This window comes from Dendrobates tinctorius, unplaced genomic scaffold (assembly GCF_039654945.1).
Source record: "Dendrobates tinctorius isolate UK_male_01 unplaced genomic scaffold, ASM3965494v1 ptg000071l, whole genome shotgun sequence".
NCBI lineage: Eukaryota > Metazoa > Chordata > Amphibia > Anura > Dendrobatidae > Dendrobates > Dendrobates tinctorius.
Window position 1 is genome coordinate 2,344,455 of NW_027361739.1, and position 21,801 is coordinate 2,366,255.

The window sequence follows — 21,801 nt, forward strand, 5'->3', positions numbered from 1 at the left end:
CTTATCAGCCCAGTAAGTTATACATAACTGATAATTGGGTCTTTGCCCCTACATTATTTCTCTTTAGATTAGTTGGCAAAAACGTGGTGACAGATTCCCTTTAAAAATCCTTTTGCTACCATCCTTGTTGATCAGTGTACATAGATCAGTAAATCAGCGCCGATTGACTTGAATATAGCCGATCGCTGCTCATTATTAGCCCAAGATTGGCCTGTTTGATTGCACCTTTTGATAAAAGTCATTGGATAGCTATTGTTCCCGAACAAAAAGGGATAGAGGAATAAACTGCTGCCAGATACCTTTGAGAACAAAGGATTATTCATCATGTTGAAATCCAAAATACCCAATCCATTACTTACACAATATTTGCCATTCTATTTGTCTGCAAAGAATGGAGAGGTCTGTAATTTTTACAGTAGGCACACTCCAACTGTGAGAGACAGAATCTTAAGGGGGTTTCACACATAGCGAGATCGCTAGCGATATCGCTCGAGCGTCACCGATATTGTGACGCAACAGCGATATCGCTAGCGATCTAGCTAAGTGTGAAATGTAGCGGCGACCGGACCCCCCGCTGGCTATCGCTGATCGAGCTAGAATGAGCTGTCCATTTTTCCATCGTTGGCGTCCCGCTGGCCAGCACTCATCACTGTGTTTGAAGCTTAAAAACGACGAGCGACGTCGTTAGCGACGCAGAGCTCAGCGATATAGGTCTGAATCGGTTACAATTAAGTTGTGTGAAAGGTACTCAACGACCAACGAGGTCGTTATGAAGATCGCTGATCTGTCTTGCGTCGTTGATGAGATTGGACTGTTTGAAAGCTATCTAGCGATCATGTAACGACGCACCAGCGATCTTTGCCAGGTCGGATCGTTATCGCTGGTGCGTCGCTATGTGTGAAGGGGCCTTTAAGAAAAAATCCAGATAATCACATTGTATGATTTTTACATATTTTGTATTGTACTGCATGAAATAAGTACCGTAATTGGTTATCAGCTCTGTTATGAATAGGTCACCGAGGAGGATGGCAGGAATAGGCTAGGCCACCAGGAAACCAGAAAGGTTGGTAACTTAGCGGATTGCAGACCCCTAATCCTAACAACACAACTAGCAGTAGCCGTGGAGCGTACCTACGATGCCCTAGACGCCTCGGCACAGCCGGAGAACTAACTAAGTTTAAAGCAAGAAAGGTGAAATGTAAACTGCCCTGGAGTAGAACCCCAAAGAAATAGGCAGCCCCCAAGCATATATTGTCGGTGAGACAAGATGAGGCACAAACACAGGCATAAAATAGACTGAGCAAATGATGGGGCCAAACTGTTTAAATAGGAAAGGAAAGATACTGTCTGCAATCATGCAAAAACCCTAAAAAATCCAACACGTCTGATGTACAAAAAACACTGAGGTCTCACGACCTCTCCCCCACTATATGAGCATTCTGGTGTGAACTGGCAGCAAAGCAAAAGAGACTAATATAACAGGGGACTGAACAAACTGACACAAGCTGTAAAATTATTATTATTATTATTATTATTTATTGTTATAGCGCCATTTATTCCATGGCGCTTTACATGTGAGGAGGGGTAAACATAAAAACAAGTACAATAATCTTAAACAATACAAGTCATAACTGGTACAGGAGGAGAGAGGACCCTGCCCGCGAGGGCTCACAATCTTCAAGGGATGGGTGATAATACAGTTGGCGAGGGTAGAGCTGGTCGTGCAGTGGTTTGGTCGATCGGTGGTTACTGCAGGTTATAGGCTTGTCGGAAGAGGTGGGTCTTCAGGCTCTTTTTGAAGGTTTCGATGGTAGGTGAGAGTCTGATATGTTGTGGTAGAGAGTTCCAGAGTAGGGGTGATGCGCGAGAGAAATCTTGTATGCGATTGTGGGAAGAGGAGATAAGAGGGGAGTAGAGAAGGAGATCTTGTGAGGATCGGAGGTTGCGTGCAGGAAAGTACCGGGAGACGAGGTCACAGATGTATGGAGGAGACAAGTTGTGGATGGCTTTGTATGTCATGGTTAGGGTTTTGTAATGGAGTCTCTGGGCAATTGGGAGCCAGTGAAGGGATTGACAGAGGGGAGAAGCTGGGGAATAGCGGGGGGACAGGTGGATTAGTCGGGCAGCAGAGTTTAGAATAGATTGGAGGGGTGCGAGAGTGTTTGAGGGGAGGCCACAGAGCATGAGGTTGCAGTAGTCAAGGCGAGAGATGATGAGGGCATGGACTAGGGTTTTTGCAGATTCTTGGGTGAGGAATGAACGGATGCGTGAAATATTTTTGAGTTGAAGTCGGCAGGAAGTGGAAAGGGTTTGGATATGTGGTTTGAAGGAGAGATCAGCGTCAAGGATTACTCCGAGGCAGCGAGCTTGTGGGACTGGGGAGAGTGGGCAGTCATTTACTGTAATTGATAGGTTCGTAGGGGGGGTCACGTGAGATGGGGGAAAGATGATGAATTCTGTTTTGTCCATGTTGAGTTTCAGATATCTAGTGGAGAAGAAGGATGAAATAGTGGACAGACATTGAGGGATTCTGGTTAGTAGGGAGGTGATATCTGGTCCAGAGATGTAGATCTGTGTGTCATCAGCATAAAGATGATACTGAAAGCCATGAGATTCTATGAGCTGTCCCAGGCCAAAGGTGTAAACAGAGAACAGCAGGGGCCCAAGGACTGAACCTTGTGGGACTCCGACAGATAGGGGGCGAGGTGAGGAGGTGGTGTGTGAGTGGGAGACGCTGAATGTCCGGTCTGTTAGGTATGATGAGATCCAGGAGAGGGCCAAGTCTGTGATGCCGAGGGATGAGAGGGTCTGTAATAATAGGGAATGGTCCACTGTGTCAAAGGCAGCCGACAGGTCCAGGAGGAGGAGGACAGAGTAGTGTCGCTTGCTCTTGGCAGTTAAGAGGTCATTGGTGACCTTAGTAAGGGCAGTTTCAGTGGAGTGGTGTGACCGGAAGCCAGATTGTAAGCGGTCGAAGAGGGAGCAAGAAGAGAGATGGGAGGACAGTTCAAGGTAGACGTGTTGTTCCAGTAGCTTGGAGGCGTATGGGAGAAGTGATATAGGGCGATAGCTAGATACAGAGATACAAAATATGGAGCGGGGTCCATCACTGCCCCAGCAAGGAGCACGCTGAACCCTCACAGCAAAGCAGAAAGAGGCAAAACCAGATCAGATGCAAAGGACTAGCAAATGAACAACTTAACTGAAAAATGCAGGATCAGGCAGGAGACAACAGACCTCAAAATGCACAGGAAGAAACCAATCATCATCAGCAACTGAGGGAAGCCTACTCACTTATATCCTCCCAGTCAGTAACCCCTGATTTCCAATCATCGTCGTCAGGTGGCAGACTTCTGTCAACCCAGCCAGCACCACCACCCGCAGTAACCACCAGAGGAAGCCCCGACTCAGAAATCAGATCAAGAGACTTCACAACACAGCTCCCTCCAAAGATTTTCTATTGGGTTCTGGTCTGGAGATTGGCTAGGCCACTCCAGGACTTTGAAATGCCTCTTAGGCTAGGTTCACATTACGTTAGTGCAATTCGTTTAACAAATCCGTTAAATGGATGTGCTAACCATGTGGCCCAAATTGTCTTTTTTTTGGCGAACGCGTCAACGCATAGTTGCATTGTATCGCCATGCGTTAGCCATAGAGTTCTATGCAGAGCGAACGGATGTGTTGGCTCTGCGTTTGCCGTTTACGGACCCGAAAACGCGGTAGACCACGTTCTCGGGTACGTCACAAAATAACAGATCATCACTAACGCATGCCGATTTTAACATGCGTTCGTTAATGGAAGTCAAAGGGTGCGTTAACGGATCCGTTACTATGTGTTAGTGCCGCATAGAAATGTATCCGTTAAACGGATTGCAATAACACGATGTGAACCCAGCCTTACTGAGCCACTCCTTAGTTTCGCTGACAGGGTGTTTTGGGTAATTTTCATGCTGGAAGACTCAGCCACGACCCATCTTTAATACTCAAGGAAGTTGTTGGCCAACATCTCGCGATACATGATCCCATTCATCCTGCCTTCAATACAGTGCATCCTGTTCCCTTTACAGAAAAGCACCTCCAAGTATGTTTGCCCCACCAAGCTTTAAAGTTTGGATGGTGTTCTTAGCGTTGTACTCAATCTTCTTTCAATCATGGAAAGTGAAGTTGAGACCAATAAGCTCCATTATGACCTTTTCCCATGCCTCCTCTGGATCATCCGGTTGATCATTAGCGAGCGTCAAACATGCCTGGACATGCGCTGGTGTGAGCAGGTGGACCTTGTGTGCCCTGCAGGATTTTAATCCATGATGGTGTAATTTGTTACTAACGGTAATGTTTGAGACTGTGGTCCCAGCTCTCTTCAGGTCATTGACCAGGTCCTCCCATGTAGATCTGGGCTGATTCCTGACCGTTCTCAGAATCATTCTTACCCCACGAGGAGAGCTCTTGCATGGAGCCCCAGACCAAGGAAGATTAACAATCATCTTGTGCTTCTTCCATTTTCTAATAATTGAGCCAACAGCTGTTTCCTTCTCACCAAACTGCTTGCTTATTGTCCTGAAGCCCATCACAGCCTTGTGCAGGTGTACAATTTTGTCCCTGGTGTCCTCAGACAGCTCTTTGGTCTTGGCCATGTTGGAGTGTGATTGAGTAGGAAGGCTTCTTAAAGAAAAACTAACAGGTTTGTGAGAGCCAGAATTCTTGCTGGTTGGCAGGTGATCAAATACTTATTTCATGCAATAAAATGCAATTTAATTATGTAAAAATCATACAATATGATTTTCTGTTTTTTTATTTTATTTTTAGATTTTGTCTCACAGTTGTAGTGTACCTACGATACACATTACAGACCTCTTCATTCTTTGTAGATGGGAAAATGTACATAATTGGCAGTTTATCAAATACTTGTTTTCCCCACTGTATAATGTATAATATACATACACACGTGGTCATAATTGTTGGTACCCCTCGCTTAATGACAGAAAAACACACAATGGTGTCAGAAATAACTTGAATCTGACAAAAGTAATAATAAATTAAAAATCTATGAAAATGAACAAATAAAAGTCAGACATTGCTTTTCAATCAGGCTTCCACAGAGTTAAAAAAAAAAATAAAACTCATGAAATAGACCTGGACAGAAATGATGGTACTCTTAAAGGGAATCTGTCACCTTTTTTTTGCCCTATCAGCTGCCGGCATTGACATCAGGGGCTTATCTACAACATTCTGTAATGCTGCAGATAAGTCCCTGATGTAACCTGAAAGATAAGAAAAACACGTTAGATTATACTCACCGGAGGGGGCGGTCCGGTCCAGCCCAGCTCCTCCCATCTTCATACATTGATGTCCTCTTCTGCCCTTCCTGTAGTAGCTCCGGCGCAGGCGCACTGCTCTGCCCTGTTGGGGGCAGAGCAGAATACTGCAGTGCGCAGGTGCCAGACCTCTCTCGACGCCTGCGCACTGCAGGACTCTGCTCTGCCCTCATCAGACCGCGACACCCGGACCGCACCACTCATCGGACCGGACCGCCCCCTCGGGTGAGTATAATCTAACGTGTTTTTCTCATCTTTCAGGTCATATCGGGGGCTTATGTACAGCATTACAGAATGCTGTAGACAAGTCCCTGATGTCGGTGCCGGAAGCTCAAAGGGCAAAAAAAAAAAAAGGGTGACAGATTCCCTTTAACTTAATATTTTGTTGCATAACGTTTTGAGGCAATCATTGCAATCAAATGATTCCTGTAACTGTCAATGAGACTTCTGCACCTCTCGACAGGTATTTTGGCCCACTCCTCAAGAGCAAACTGCTCCAGTTGTCTCATGTTTGAAGGTTGCCTTTTCCAGACGGCATGTTTCAGCTCTTTCCAAAGATGCTCAATAGGATTTAGGTCAGGGCTCATAGAAGGCCACTTCAGAATAGTCCTATGCTCTCCTCTTAGCCATTCTTGGGTGTTTTTAGCCGTGCGTTTTGGGTCATTATCCTGTTGCAAAACCCATGACCTACAACTGAGACCAAGCTTTCTGACACTAGGCAGCACATTTCTCTCTAGAATTTCTTGATAGTTTTGAGATTTCATTGTACCCTTGCACAGATTCTAGACACCCTGTGCCAGATGCAGCAAAACAGCCCCAGAACAGAGCCTCCTCCATGCTTCACAGTAGGGACAGTGTTCTTTTCTTGCTATGCTTCATCTTTCTGTCTGTGAACATAGAGCTGATGTGCCTTGCCAAAAAGTTCAATTTTTGTCTCACCTATCCATAGGACATTCTCACAGAAGCTTTGTGGCTTGTCACCATGTAGTTTGGCAAATTCCAGTCTGGCTTTTTCATGATTTTCTTTTTAAGCAATAGTGTCCTCCTTGGTCATCTTCCATGAAATCTACTTTGGCTCATACAGCGACGGATGGTGCAATCTGACACTGATGTTCCTTGAGCTTGAAGTTCACCTTTAATCTGTTTAGAAGTTTTTCTGGGCTCTTTTGTTACCATTTGTATTATCCGTCTCTTTGATTTGTCACCAATTTTCCTCCTGCGGCCACATCCAGGGAGGTTGGCTACAGTCCCATGGAGCTTAAATTTCTGAATAATATGTGTAACTGTAGTCACAGAAATATCAAGCTGCTTGGAGATGGTCTTATAACTTTTACCTTTAACATGTTTGTCTATAATTTTCTTTCTAATCTCCTGAGACAATTATTTCAATCGCTTCCTCTTGTCCATTCTGAGTGTGATACACACCATGTCACCAAACAGCACAGTGAGTATCTGTAGCATTCTATACAGCCCCACTCACTGATTCCAAGATTGTAGACACCTGTGATGCTAATTAGTGGACACACCGTGATTTAACATGTCCCTTTTGTAACATTATTTTCAGGGGTACCATCATTTCTGTCCAGGCCTATCGCATGAGTCTTATTTTTTTAAATTCTGTGGAAGCATGGTTGAAAAGCAACGTCTGACTTTCATTTGTTTATTTTCATAGATTTTTTATTTATAATTGCTTTTGTCAAATTCAAGTTGTTATCTCTGTGACCATTGTGGGCTTTCTGTCATTAAACGAGAGGTATCAACAATTTTGACCGTGTGTATATATCTCCTGAAGACAGTAAGAAAACTAAAGCCATGGAGTCCTTACAGCACCAGTAAATGCCCCGTCACACACAGCAATCTCGCTAGCGAGATCGTTGATTTTGTGACGCCACAGCGATCTTGCCAGCGAGATCGCTGTGTGTGACGGGGATCAGCGACCGGCCCCCCTGCCGGGTATCGCTGATCATGCTCGATCGTCCAGGGCCATTTTTTGATCGCTGGTCTCTCGCTGGCTAGCACGCATTGCTGTATGTGGCAGCAAGAGACCAGCGATCAGCGACGCTGGTTTCTAACGTAAACATCGGGTATCCAGGAGCCGCGGCTCTTGAATACCCGCTGTTTACCTTGGAAACCGGCGTACACATTGGTTTCCAAAGTAAACAGCGGGTATCCAGGAGCCACGAGGATCTTAGATACCCGCTGTTTACATTGGAAACCAGCTTGCTCGCTGGTCCTGATCGCTGGAGGGGCGTTTTATGTGACAGCTCACCAACGATCAGCCTAAGGATGTCCCAGCGATCCCATCCATGTCGGATCGTTGGTGGGATCGCTGGGACATCGTTATGTGTAATGGGGCCTTTAGACAAGACTTAAGATCCGACAGGTGTGAAGCAGAGAAAAGGGAACGGTTTTACAAATGATACCTGAAGTGGGCAGACAGGACTGAATACTGGCCAAACCAGATCTTTTTGGAATTGGTATTATGAGGGAAGAGTCAGAGTCTCTCAAAAGGTGACATTTCCAGAGGACAGATACACCTGCACTAACAGCCAAGCCCACATCGCCAATGAATAGGTGGCTATTTCAGCTTCAAGTGCCACATCTCGTCTTAACTTTTATTTTAGGCAAACTTTACGAACCAGAATGAACCTTTCTTTGTTAGATAATTGGGATCAGTCATGCAGCACATGATTCGCTATGTTTGACTATGAGGATGGTGAAGACAGGATGTTCAGAATACAGCGCTTGGCCTTTATTAGAGGTTTCACCATTCACGACAACAATAGACGCTGCGGTTTGACCAAGGTCTGACAAAGGAGCCATTTTCCTCAGTGAATTGCTGACAATTATAGTTGTTCTGGTCCTGGCTGGTGGAGGAAGCCGAGACTTCTGTCTATTACCGCTTCTGCCCTGTAAACAACATACTGATGCGTCTGAGAAGAAATGACCCAGAACCAGCTGCATTATCTGGATAAAGCTCTGGGGGAGACGGCAGGCTGAAGGCACTGATGGGAAGAACACAGGCTCATTTATACGATCGGGTTACTTGGGATCCAGATAAGTACATCACTGGTGGGGGTTATTGTAGGACTAATATAAGAAGATGCAGAAACAAATTCTACTAATGATTACACCCACATATAAAACAGATTCCATTAAACCTCAAGCTGCACTAAAAAGTAGTAATCCTATGTACAATAAAATGATTTTCTGATGTACAATTTCTGATATACTTTGTCTGTTTCTCATGAAATTCTTTTTTGTTAAAATCAACACTGATTTAAGCCTAAATGTCTATTTAACGTAATAAACTTGATTCTCTAATCCACTTTAAAAAAGTTTTATCGTTCCCTCACTATACTGTTTTTTTGTTTGCTTTTTACACCAACTTTCTGATTGATGACATTTCATTTGAGAATCCCCACTGCATGCGGAAATGCTCATACAAGATGTCATCAGGGGCAGAGGCTGCAGTCACTGTCGCAGCCTCTGCCCCACACTGAAATGAAGGGTCATTAGTGACAGCCATTTCAGGAGTTGGGCTAGATCCTGCTATACTGATCATGGGTCGGTTTGTCAATTCCAACAGATGCTCAGAAGGATCTTGTCACTGTGCAATATTCTTTATAATGCACAGTGACAGTGCGCTGCCTCACTGACAAGAGAGCGCACTGTCAGTGCTCATGGTAAGGAGAAAAAGCAGCGATAAGCAGATATCAGCCCCAACCCCAAAAGTGACGTTGATTTTGGGCATGGGGCCCAATTTATATTCAACACCTTCCTGCCACGGCCAATTTAAGAGATTATACTCTTTTGGTTTCATCCAACCGCACCTTCTCTCAAGAGTCCTAATGTTTTTTATTTTTACACCAATAGCAGTAAGAGGGCTTGGTTTTTGCAAGATGAGATGCAGTTTTAAATGACACCATTCACTTTACCAAATAATATACTGAAAAATGGGGGGGGAAAATATCCAAAAGCAGATGAAAAAATAACTTGCAATTTTGCCATCGATTTTTGGGTTTTGTTTTTACTTAAATTTTTAAAAAATTGCTTACGTCGTCATTTTCCAAGACTTATAACGTTATTTCTACTACGATGATGCTTTATGAGGGCTTGTTTTTTTTACTGATACCAGTTTGTGTGTGTGTATATTTTATATACACACACACACAAGGATACATACTTTTTAAATTATTTTTCATAGGGGAAAAGGGGGCGATTCAAAGTTGTTGTTTTTTAAACTTTTTTATTTAAAAAAAAAAATAAAAACACAATAAGGAGGAAATGTGGACATGGAATTTGTTAATTTAAAAGTAAATATAATCTTCTATTCAGCACAAAGCACCAATCGATATAGAAAACAGAAGAAAAACAGGAAAAAACTGCTTCCTCAAGCAGCACAGGTTATGTAATGCCTTAAAAGGGAATCTATAGTTGTCACTGCCGGACAACCTCTATGGTTGTCAGCGCCCTGGTGGTCGGCTCTCATAGCAAGTGAGCAATTCTGGTACATACAGGCGATCTGATCAGAGCCTGTATGTAGCAAAGCTGATCGGGTTATGGCAGCTTCTGTTGAGACTATTGAAGCAAGCAAAAAGTAAAAAAAAAAAGTAAAAAAATATTTAAAAAATAAAAGTTCAAATCATCACCCCCCTTTCGCCCCATTGAAAATAAAACAATAAAACATTTAAAAACAAATCAGACCTACACATATTTGGTATTGTCGCATTCAGAATCGCCCGATCAATATCAAAATAAAAAAAGAATTAACCCAAATTGCTAAATGGCGTAACGAGAAAAAAAGTAACACCAGAATGACATTTTTTTTTGTTTCCGCAACATTGCATTAAAATGCAATAACGGGCGATCAAAAGATCGTATCTGCATCAAATGGTATAGTTAAAAACATCAGCTCGGTGCGCAAAAAATAAGCCCTCATCCATCCCGAGATCATGAAAAATGGAGACTCTACAGGTATCGGAAAATGGCACATTTTTTTTTTTTTATACACACTTTGGATTTTTTTTCACCACTTAAATAAAAAAGAAGCTAGACATGTTTGGTGTCTATGAACTTGTAATGACCTGGAGAATCACAATGGCAGGTTAGATTTAGCATTTAGTAAATACAGTAAAAAAGCAAAACAAAAAACAAGATCCTATCCCAACATGTAGTAGGTGTTATAATCATATTAACAAATACCTCCAATTACAAATATACTATAGTTTTTCTGATTCGCTATGTCTCTGTCCTTATGTGCAGGGCATTGCAGGATCTTAGGTATTTATGGTTACGACCACTAGCAAATAGCACTGTCACTACGTCAGTGGTCATAACCATGGGCACTCCGTACTAGACTCTTTTCTACGGATTTCTTATTAGAGTCCACAATTGGTTTCTGTGTGTATATGTGGTATTGCATATATTGTCGTGCTATACAGTGGTGTGCAAGCGCAGTAGTGTTACACAATTATCTAGCTATATATTTCTAATGGACAGCTCACAAATCCGTCTTTCCTTAATTGAGGATTTGGAGGAAGCGCCAGTGTTCTACCATATACAAGTAAAAAACTGCAAACAATGCAACAAAAACTTGTGTATTGTACTTAGAAAAAAATAGCTGCTAAAACGCAAAGCGTGAACATACCCTAGAGGGGAGGAAACGTGTATACAAGGAATGACAAGTTTTAAGAATCTCCAGAGCTCCGCTTAGTGAAACTTAACATCCTGTCTCCCATTAACAATTCTGTGAGAACAGTCAGGACATGACGCCTCTCCTATTAATCATACGCTCCTCATTAATAGAGGACAGCTGTACAATGGGAGAAGTTACACCAGAAATAAGTCTTATTTGTTGTTCCCGATCAGATGCCAGACACGTCTGGGCTACAGAACATGAAAACAGTGACAAATCTGCTCAAGAATCCTCCTAAAATCAGTCCCTGTGACTAGGTAATCTAACATGGCAGCGTGCTGCCTCCTACTGGATACCGGAGGGAATGAACAGGTGGAATTTTATAGCCGAAGAGATTCTACAGTACAGCGACCAGAAGTCCATCCTGTCTGTTCATACTCCATTCATGAAGAACAGGAGTATATATTAACAAGGTTTTTCCAAATGTTTGCCATACAGCCAACATGTAACAACAGTGGGTGAAATAAGTACTGAACATGTCACCAATTTTCTAAGCAAATTTATTTCTAAAGGTGCTATTGACATGAAATTCTCAGCAGATGTTGGTAATAATCCATTCCACATAGGCAAAGCAATCAAACTATAGGTGAGCATAAATTATGTTTAATAATGAGAAATGACACAGGGAAAAAGTATTTAACACACTTACTGAAATGTATTCAATACTGAACATTTATTCAAAGCCTTTGTTGGTGATGAAGGTTCAAGACACCTCCTGTAAGGAGAAACTAGTCGGATGCATTGCTCAGACATGATTTTGGCTCAGACTTCCACACAAACACTCTTCAAATCCTGAAGGTCCTGTGGGCTCCTTATTGGGTTCCTTGGCTGTGTGTTTGGGATCATTGCTCTTGCTAAAATGTTTATCTTCCTTTCATCTTCATCAACCTGGTAGATCGCAGCAGATTGTCTTCTTGGTACATTTGTCCAAACCCTTTTTCAATTATATGAAGCTTGTCAGTGCTGTATGCTGAAAAACAGCCCACAACAAGATGTTCCCACCTCCAAACTTCACTGATAGGATAGTGTTCTTCTGCTAATATCCAGTGCCTTTTTTCCTCCAAACTTAATGTGTGTTATGGCATTCAAAGAGTTCAATTTTGGTCTCATCTGACCAGACTATATTTTCCCAGTATTTCACAGGTTTGTCTAAATGTTGTGGAGCAAACTTTAAACGCGCTTGAACATGCTTTTAGTTCAGCAATGGAGTGTTGCATGGTGAGCGTGCATACAGGCCTTGGAGTTTGAGTGAATTACTTCTTGTTTTCTTTGAAACAATTGTACCTGCTAATTCCAGGTCTTTCTGTAGCTCTCCACACATGGTCTTTGGCTCTTGAACAACTCTTCTGATAATTCTTCTCACTTCCCTGTTTGAAATCTTCCATGGAGCATCTGGTTGTGGTCAGCTTATAGTGAAATTATGTTCTTTTCACTCCCGGATTATGGCCCCAATAGTGCTCACTGTAACCTTCAGTAATTTAGAAATTCTTCTGTATCCAATGCCATCACTATATTTGGCAACAATAAGGTTGTGAAGGTCTTGAGACAGGTCACTGGTTTTACCCATCATGGGATGCTTCTTGTGCGACACCTTGGTAACGAGACACATTTTTATCAGCCATCAGTTGAACCAGATGATATTTTTCACTAAATGGCAGGATTGCTTTTAGTTTACTGATCGATGTCAGCTGGTGTCATGACTTTCCATGGGTTTTTGCACCTCTCTTATGCGTTCAATACTTTTCCCCCTATCATTTCTCGTTACAACACATCATTTATGGACATCTATGGTTTGATCTCTTTACCTGAATGGATTGGATGGGTTGTTACCGACATCTGGTGAGAATTTCATGTCACTATCACCTTTAGAAATATATTTACTTAGAAAATTGGTGATGTCTTCAATAGTTATTTCACCCGCTGTATATACAAACACAATGTACACAAATATATAGTCACATACTATATATACAAAATTATGAGCAAGGTCTTTCCAAATGATTGCTTTAAAGCCGATATGTAACAATTTACAACTACAGCTCAAGCAAAAATTAAGAGGCCACTGCAAAATTTTCAGTTTGTCTGATTTTTCTCTTTATAGGTAAATTTTTGAATAAAATGTAAATTGTTCTTTTAGTCTACAAACTTCTGACATCATGTCTTCGAATTTCCAAGCACTAATTTTGTGTTTATTTTCAGAAAATGAGAAATGGCCAAAATAACAAAAAAATGCAGTGCTTGCAGACCTCAAATAATGCTAAGAAAACAAGTTCATATTCATTTAGAAACAGCAATACTAATGTTTTAACTCAGGAAGAGTTCAGAAATCAATATTTTGTAAAATAACCATGATTTTTAAATCACAGCTTTCATGCGTCTTGGCATGCTTTCCACCCGTTCAGGTCTGGAGATTGGGCTGGCCATGACATGGATTTGATGTGGTGGTCCTTCATCCACACATTGACCTAGCTGTGTGGCATGGCACATTGTCTTACTGGAAAAAAAGTGTTGGGGAACATTGCCTAAGCAGAAGGAATCAACTGTTTTTCCAGGATAACCTTGTATGCGGCTTGATTCATATGTTCTTCGCAAAGATTAACCTGCCTAATTCCAGCGTTGCTGAAGCAGCCTCAGATAATCACCGATCCTCCACCAAATTTCACAGTGGGTGCAAGACACTGTGGCTTGTACGCATTCCAGGTCTCCATCTAACCATTAGACGACCAGGTGTTGGGCAAAGCTGAAAATTAGACTCCGAGAAGATTACCTTACTCCAGTCCTCTATGGTCCAATCTGTCACGCCATTCCGACATACTCACCCAGCCTACACTCCCACGCCGTCTCTGCATACTCCCCCGGCCATCACTCCCACGCCGCAGCCCCTCGCCGCCCGACAGCCACGGCAGTCACCTCTGACAGGCGCGCGGCCGACAGCGTCTCTGCATGCAATGCGCATGCGTCATAGGCCGCGGCCGCACCTCCCTTCTGCTTCTTGTGCTCCATCTATGCCCTGACCCGTAAGCACCTGCTGACCAATGGCAGACCAGACAGGGGAATATCAGGCCGCTTCCCCCTGAGGGAGGCGCCTGATCGTTGTGTTTCCTAGCACACTGGGCTTCGCTTCTTCGTGTGCTCTCTGCAGTCTCACAGTCCCATTCTCGTGTGCTCCCTGCAGCAGCCTCGCAGTCCTGCCATCCGTGTTCCCTGCTGTACTCCGCAGTCCGACTCCAGTCCTGCCTCCGGTGTTCCTGCTCCATTCTGCTCCAGTTCTTCTGTCCTACTCCAGTCCTGCCTCCGGTGTTCCTGCTCCATCCCTTCCGTCCTACTCCAGTCCTGCCTCCGGTGTTCCTGTTCCATCCTGCTCCAGTCCTTCCGTCCTACTCCAGTCCTGCCTCCGGTGTTCCTGTTCCATCCTGCTCCAGTCCTTCCGTCCTACTCCAGTCCTGCCTCCGGTGTTCCTGTTCCATCCTGCTCCAGTCCTGTCTCCGGTGTTCCTGCTCCAGTCCTTCCGTCCTACTCCAGTCCTGCCTCCGGTGTTTCTGTTCCATCCTGCTCCAGTCTTTCCGTCCTACTCCAGTCCTGCCTCCGGTGTTCCTGTTCCATCCGGCTCCAGTCCTTCCGTCCAACTCCAGTCCTGCCTCCGATGCTCCTGTTCCATCCTGCTCCAGTCCTTCCGTCCTACTCCAGTCCTGCCTCTGTGTTCCTGTTCCAATCCTGTCTCCTGTGTTCCTGCTCCAACCATCCCTCCACGTTCCAGTCTACAGTCTTACTCCACTCCTGTCTCCTTTGTTCCAGCTCTGTCCTGTCATCTACACTTCAGTCCCACACTCCTACTCCAGTCCATCCTGAGCCACCCCTCTCAGTACCGGCTACCGTGGTACTCGAACCTCTGGGCCTGCTCCTAACGGTCCCTGTATAGGGTTCGGTTCCACCTGGCAGCTCGCCCGGGGCCCCTCGGTGCCATGGCCCAGAGGGTCCACTCCTGGAGATTCCGGCTCCAGACCAGCCACACTAACACAATCCTTATGGTCTTTGGCAAACTTCAGCCTGGCTCTCCTTTGCTTCTCATTGATGAAAGGCTTTTTTCTAGCTTTACATGACTTGAGCTCTGCCTCTAGGAGCCTGTACCGAACTGTTCTTGCCGTGCACTTTACCCCGGCTGCCATTTGCCATTCCTTTTGTAGGTCATTTGATGTCATCCTGCAGTTGCTTAGTGACATTTGAATAAGATGACAGTCATCCCGATCAGTGGAGGGTTGTTTTCGCCCTCTGCCGGTCTGTAGCTTTGTTGTCCCCAATGTCTGCTGCTTGACCTTGTTGTAATGCACTGCCGTCTTAGAAATTTTAAGGATGAAGGCAACATGATTCTCACTGTATCCCTCTGCTAGTAAAGCCATAATTGAGCCCTTCTTTTCCTCAATCAAGACTTTTCTTTTCAACTCCTTTGACATGGTTAAAAGTTATTTTTTTCATTCCTATTTATTTTGGGATATTACTAGCACTTGTTTTGCAATCCAGCTTGTCCTATGTAAGAGGATTGTGAACATGACAGCAGGTTTTTTATACTTTCCTTCATTAAATAAGATTTGGTTCAGGTGATCACCTAATCAGAAGCACATTAAGTAGAATGAGGTGTACTCTGGTTGGAATTCAACTGACGCAAGAATGGAATGGCTGTCAGACATGTAGAGAAGCTGATTTTTTATAAAACTGTGCAGTGGTCTCTTAAAATTTTTGCCAGAGCTGTATGTATATGTATATATATATATATATATATATATATATATATATATATATATCTCATCAGTATCATAGAGCTGGACAACACCTTTAGGCGCCTCTCCAGTCTGGATTATAGAGTGTGGTCATGCATAAAACTTCAAAATTAACAATTCTCATATGCTGTAGTTCAATTAATGCTCTTATTTGTTTGGCAATTTCACTATAGTCTATTCAGAAAAAAAGCTATAATCGGTGTGTGTTTTGTATGGTGTGTGTGTTTTGTATGGTGTGTGTTTGTATGGGGTGTGTGTGTTTTGTATGGGGTGTGTGTGTTTTGTATGGGGTGTGTGTGTTTTGTATGGGGTGTGTGTGTTCTGTATGGTGTGTGTGTGTTTTGTATGTTGTGTGTGTTTTGTATGTTGTGTGCTTTGTATGGTGTGTGTATGTGTTTGTGTGTGTGTATGTATATATACAGGGGCAGACATAACATTGGTGCAACCTGTGGAACTGCACAGGGACCCAGGAGGTAGGGGGGCACTACCACCTCCAAAGGTGGGATGGGATATTGGATATTGGACTGGAAAGGGCCCATATAGTGTTCTTGCACATTGGCTGTGTATACACACACACACTCAAAGCTGATTATATATATATATTATATATATGTACACACACACACACACACACACACACACACACACACACACACACACACACACACACATATATATTATATATAAAGACATACACACCCACACAAACAGCCGATGTGCAAGGACAATATATGGCCCTTTCCAGTCCAATATCCCATCTAAATGCAAAATTCCACCTGCTTTGGAGGTGGTAGTGGCCCCCTTCCTCTTGAGCCCATGGTGTTACTGTACAGGTTTACAGGTTGCACAAATGTTATGTCTGACCCTGTATAAACATATACACAAACACACACCAATTATAGCTGTTTTCTTCTGAATAGACTATAATGAAATTGCCAAATAAAAGCAAATTTATTGAATTACAGTATATGAGAAACGTTAATTATGAAGTCATATTTGTGGCAACACTCTATAACCCAGACTGGAGAGGCAAATAAAGGTCTTCTCCAGCTCTATGATACTGATGATCTTTCTTTTGAAACCTAAAATTTGGATTCCCACATCCCACCAATCAGCTGTTTACAGGTCCGGCTGGATGTAAACCGTAAAAGTAGCCAGCACGGCACAGCATAAAAGTTTAAATCAACCCCCTTTCGCCCTATTCAAAATATTAAAAAAAAAACTACACATATTTGGTATCGCCATGTTCAGAAACACCCAATCTATCGAAATATAAAAATAATTAATCCAATCGGTAAATGGAGTTATGAGAGAAATAAATGAAAATGCCAGAAACACAGGGGTTTTTTTGTCGCTGCAACATTGCAATAAAATGCAATAACAGGCAATAAAAACATTGTATCTACCCCCAAATGGCATCCATAAAATCGTCAGCTTAGCTTGCAAAAAAATAAACCTTCACCCAGCCCCAGATCCTGAAAAATGGCGATGCTGCAGACTCGGAAAATGGTGCCTTTTTTTGTGTGCAAACGTTGATTTTTTTTTTTCACTACTTAAATAAAAAAGAACCTACACATGTTTGGTGTCTGTAAACTCATAATGACCTGGAGAATCATAATAGCAGGTCAGTTTTAGAATTTAGTGTACATTGTAGAAAAAAAATATAAAAATTATGAAATGGCACTTTTTTGTAGTTTCACCGCACTTTGAATATTTTTCCTGTTTTCCAATACACAATATGGCAAAACCAATGGTGTCGTTTAAAAGAACAACTTGCCCTGCAAAAAACAAGTCCAAAAAAGTTAAGTCTCTGGGAAGACGGAGGAAAAAAAACCCGCAAAAATGAAAAAACCCATGGTCGTGAAGGGGTATGAAAATAGAAATCTTACAAGTTTCACACTGGCCACTTTGGTTATACTATTAGACTCCAACTTCCTGTTTAAGGAAACAATACATGTACAATAGCCCACAATTGCTGGATCCCTACTAATTTGAACACTTAACACAGATATTGGCAGCCCTCTTTATTATTATTTAAAAAAAAAATAAATAAAAACCTTGTAAACACTGCATCTGCGGTAAGTGTTCAATTTCCCTGTAGCACCACAACAGGAGAATTTGGGTGTTGTGTAGATTTTTTTTAAGAAAAATTTTGAATTATATATATATATTTTTTAAACAAAAGTTAAAGTCTTACCACTGGAACGATTTTTCCTGTTGGATTTTCCGCCACTGAGAAGCATTTTCAGACTGTTACGGAACATGTCTGCACTACTAGTACCACGTCAGGCAGAGACCTGAAAAACAAGAGACTCCTGGTCAAAAATTGCAATATTTACATATGATGAAGATTTTGGCTACACGATTACTCATTGGGAACAAGAGAAATTATATAAAATTTTTCTTTTTCCCCTATATGCACACACAGATATTAAATGCATCATACAGTATATACAGTGGGGGGAAAAAAGTATTTAGTCAGCCACCAATTGTGCAAGTTCTCCCACTGTAATTGACATCATAGGTAGACCACAACTATGAGAGTCAAAATGAGAAAACAAATCCAGAGAATCACCTTGTCTGATTTGCAAATTATGGTGGAAATTAAGTATTTGGTCACCTAAACCATGCAACATTTCGGGCTCTCACAGACCTGTAACTTCTTCGTTAAGAGGCTCCTCTGTCCTCCACTCATTACCTGTAGTAATGGCACCTGTTTGAACTTCTTGTCATCAGTATAAAAGACACCAGTCCACAACCTCAAACAGTCACACTCCAAACTCCACTATGGTGAAGACCAAAGAGCTGTTGAAGGACACCAGAAACAAAATTGTAGCCCTGCACCAGGCTGGGAAGACTGGATCTGCAATAGACAAGCAGCTTGGTTTGATGAAATTAATTGTGAGCGCAATAATAAGAAAATGGAAGACATAGAAGTCCACAGATAATCTCCCTCGATCTGGAGCTCCATGCAAGATCTCACCCCATGGGGACAAAATGATCACAAGAACGGCGAGCAAAAAATCTCAGAACCACACAGGGAGACCTAGTGAATGACCTGCATAGAGCTGGGACCACCATAACAAAGGCTACCATCAGTAACACACTACGCCGCTAGGGACTCAGATCCTGCAGTGCCACACGTGTGCCCCTGCTTAAGCCAGTACATCTCTGGGCCCGTCTGAAGTTTGCTAGAGAGCATTTGGATTATCCAGAAGAGTATTGGAAGAATGTCATTTGGTCTGGTTAAACCAAAGTAGAGCTGTTTGGTAGAAACAAAGCTCGAAGTGTTTGGAGAAGACAAAATGCTGAGTTGTATCCAAAGAACATCATACCTACTGTGAAGCATGGGGGTGGCAACATCATGCTTTGGTGCTGTTTCTCTGCAAAGGGACCAGGATGACTGATCTGTGTACATGAAAGAATGAATGGGTCATGTATCGTGAGATTTTGAGTGCAAACTTCATTCCATCAGCAAGGGCATTGAAGATGAAACGTGGATGGGTCTTTCAGCATGATAATGATCCCAAGCACACCGCCAGGGCAATGAAGGAGTGACTTCACAAGAAGCATATGAAGGTCCTGGAGTGGCCTAGACAGTCTCCAGATCTCAACCCCATAGAAAACCTTTGGAGGGATTTGAAAATCCATGTTGCCAAGCGACAGACCCAAAACATCACTGCTCTAGAGGAGATCTGCATGGAGGAATGGGCCAACATACCACCAACAGTATGTGCCAACCTTGTGAAGACTTACAGAAAACATTTGACCTCTGTCATTGCCAACAAAGGATATATAACAAAATATTGAGATGAACTTTTGTTAATGACCAAATACTTATTTTCCACCATAATTTGCAAAATAAATCTTGCCAAATCAGACAAGGTGATTTTCTGGATTTGTTTTCTCATTTTGACTCTCATAGTTGTGGTCTACCTATGATGTCAATTACAGGCCTCTCTCATCTTGTTGTCTCAACTTGCACAACTGGTGGCTGACTAAATACTTTTTTTTCCCCACTGTACATGTAACACCTACACATTGTATAATTATAATAACGGTCACCACTTTACTATATATATATATATATATATATATATATATATATATATATATATATATTGTAAGGATTCGGACTCGCTTAGGTGCGGTGGGAGTCAAACATGAGGCACGTTCCTTTAAAATTTCACAGGGTTTATTACTCCATAAACCAGAGACAGCACATAAACAGTCCTTAGCTGGGCTGTGTTCCCTTAGGTCCTGTGCACACAGGTCAGGGCAATGTCCAGAGCAGCGCTCTATCTGCAGCCGCAGACACAGGAAGGCTTCTCCTTCCGTGGAACACAGACCACTCTCTGTAGTGTCCCACCTGGACACATGGAAGTCTGTGCACACTCTGCCAGACTTCCTCCAGTCTCCCTCACATGTGCCAAACACCTTAATTACATAGCCCTGTAACCACACCCATAGGTGAGGTATGGATCACATGAGCTGGTCACATGGTCAGGACTTCACCACATGTCCTGAACATACACATATCTTCAGGCAAAACGGAGTACATTCCGCACCCAGTGCACTAAATGACATCTTTAGTGCTCATGTACACTATAGGCAAAATACTCCGGGTTGCATCGCAGGGAGCATCCCTCCATGTGACATATCTCCCATTAACCACGCGATCACCTGTCACACCACATATCCCCCTCCTCTGCCTAAAGCCGTGGGGCTTGGCACTTTCTATTACTCGACCAGAGATCCTTCTCGGTCGTCTCTGCCAGTCAAATCGTCTATCAAAGTCAGGCCCTGCTAGTGAACTCTTCAGTAGGCGTCCCTTATCGGACTCTGTCTTGTTCTTTGATAAAGATGGGCCCACGTCAGACCACCCGCATCCCCGGCGGTCAGTATGGTGTTGCGACTCCCTTGCCCCCATACCTCTTGTCTGGACTGACTCTTTGTCACCACGTCTTCTACAGGGTCTCCTGCCTAGGTCACTCAGCTCTGAGCTAACTGAGGCATCACTACTTCCTCTTCCATCAGGCCACCTACTGTCCTCTCTCTGCTGGCCATTTCTCCTAAGGTCTATAAGGTCCCGAGAGCAGCCCTTCCATTTATCTCTATGTACTCTCTTATCTCCATCTTTAGGACTTCCAGTCTTAAGTGAACCTCTTTGCCTTTCTATACCGCGAGTTGAAGGAGGCGGCCATCTTCTTTCCATTTCCTCCAGCTCTCTACTGATCTGCTTCCTCTCAAGTCTTAGCTGCTCTACTTCTTTCAGGTATGACACGCGATACTCCAGGAGCATCCGGATATTCCCAAGGCTCTCCATGGACCCGACAACGAGGAATGGAACCATCCCATCTTCACCCTTGTCCTGGGTTTCGTCATTAGCCGGAATCCTCACTCTCATCACGCCAGACCTGTTCACCATGTCCTGCATCACTTTCCCAAACCTTCCGATGTCTTTCCTCACCAGACCTCCGGGCACTTGAATGATGTCTTCTGCAATGCCCTGCTGACTTTGAACTTTCCTCGCACACTCTAGACATCGAGCGGCTTCTTTTTTTCCCAACAGGATCATCTGCCTTGTGCGGAGGCATTGTAGATGCATATCCCTCAGGATAGTAACCCGCTTCCTTGAGACTTCCTTAGATGACAGTATGACCAGCTGCTTCGTCTCTGGTGCCCAGATCACACTACATGCTTCTATAGCCTTCCTAAAGGCCTCATGCACACCTTCCTCAGCACAGGCTTCCTGCATGTCTTCTGGTACATCAATTACAACCTTGAAGGTCGTGGACTTGCTCTCATCCTGAACAGATGGCTCTGGGTTCCCTACGGACACTTCCCTCAAGATATCTGTCACGATTGGATGACTGTCTTGTGCAGCCCTTGGCTCACCATCTTCCTGAGATTTACAGTCTTCAGGACCCTTTTCCAAGATGGGCTTTGGCAGTTCTGCCTTGCTATCAGGCGGGCACGGCTGCTGTACGTCTTCGCCCATCCACTTCTCCCG

General features: G+C 43.3%; 1 protein-coding gene across 4 annotated transcripts in view; it reads right to left on the reverse strand.

Annotated features, from left to right (window-relative positions):
* Positions 1-21,801, reverse strand: part of TANC2 (tetratricopeptide repeat, ankyrin repeat and coiled-coil containing 2) — a 621,767-nt gene that overhangs the window by 288,675 nt on the left and 311,291 nt on the right. For all 4 annotated transcript variants that reach the window (XM_073582321.1, XM_073582322.1, XM_073582320.1 and 1 more), the window contains one exon: positions 17,986-18,085. In XM_073582321.1, coding sequence (XP_073438422.1) covers positions 17,986-18,052 — 67 coding nt within the window. In that variant the 5' untranslated portion in view covers positions 18,053-18,085. The remainder of the gene's footprint in view (positions 1-17,985; positions 18,086-21,801) is intronic.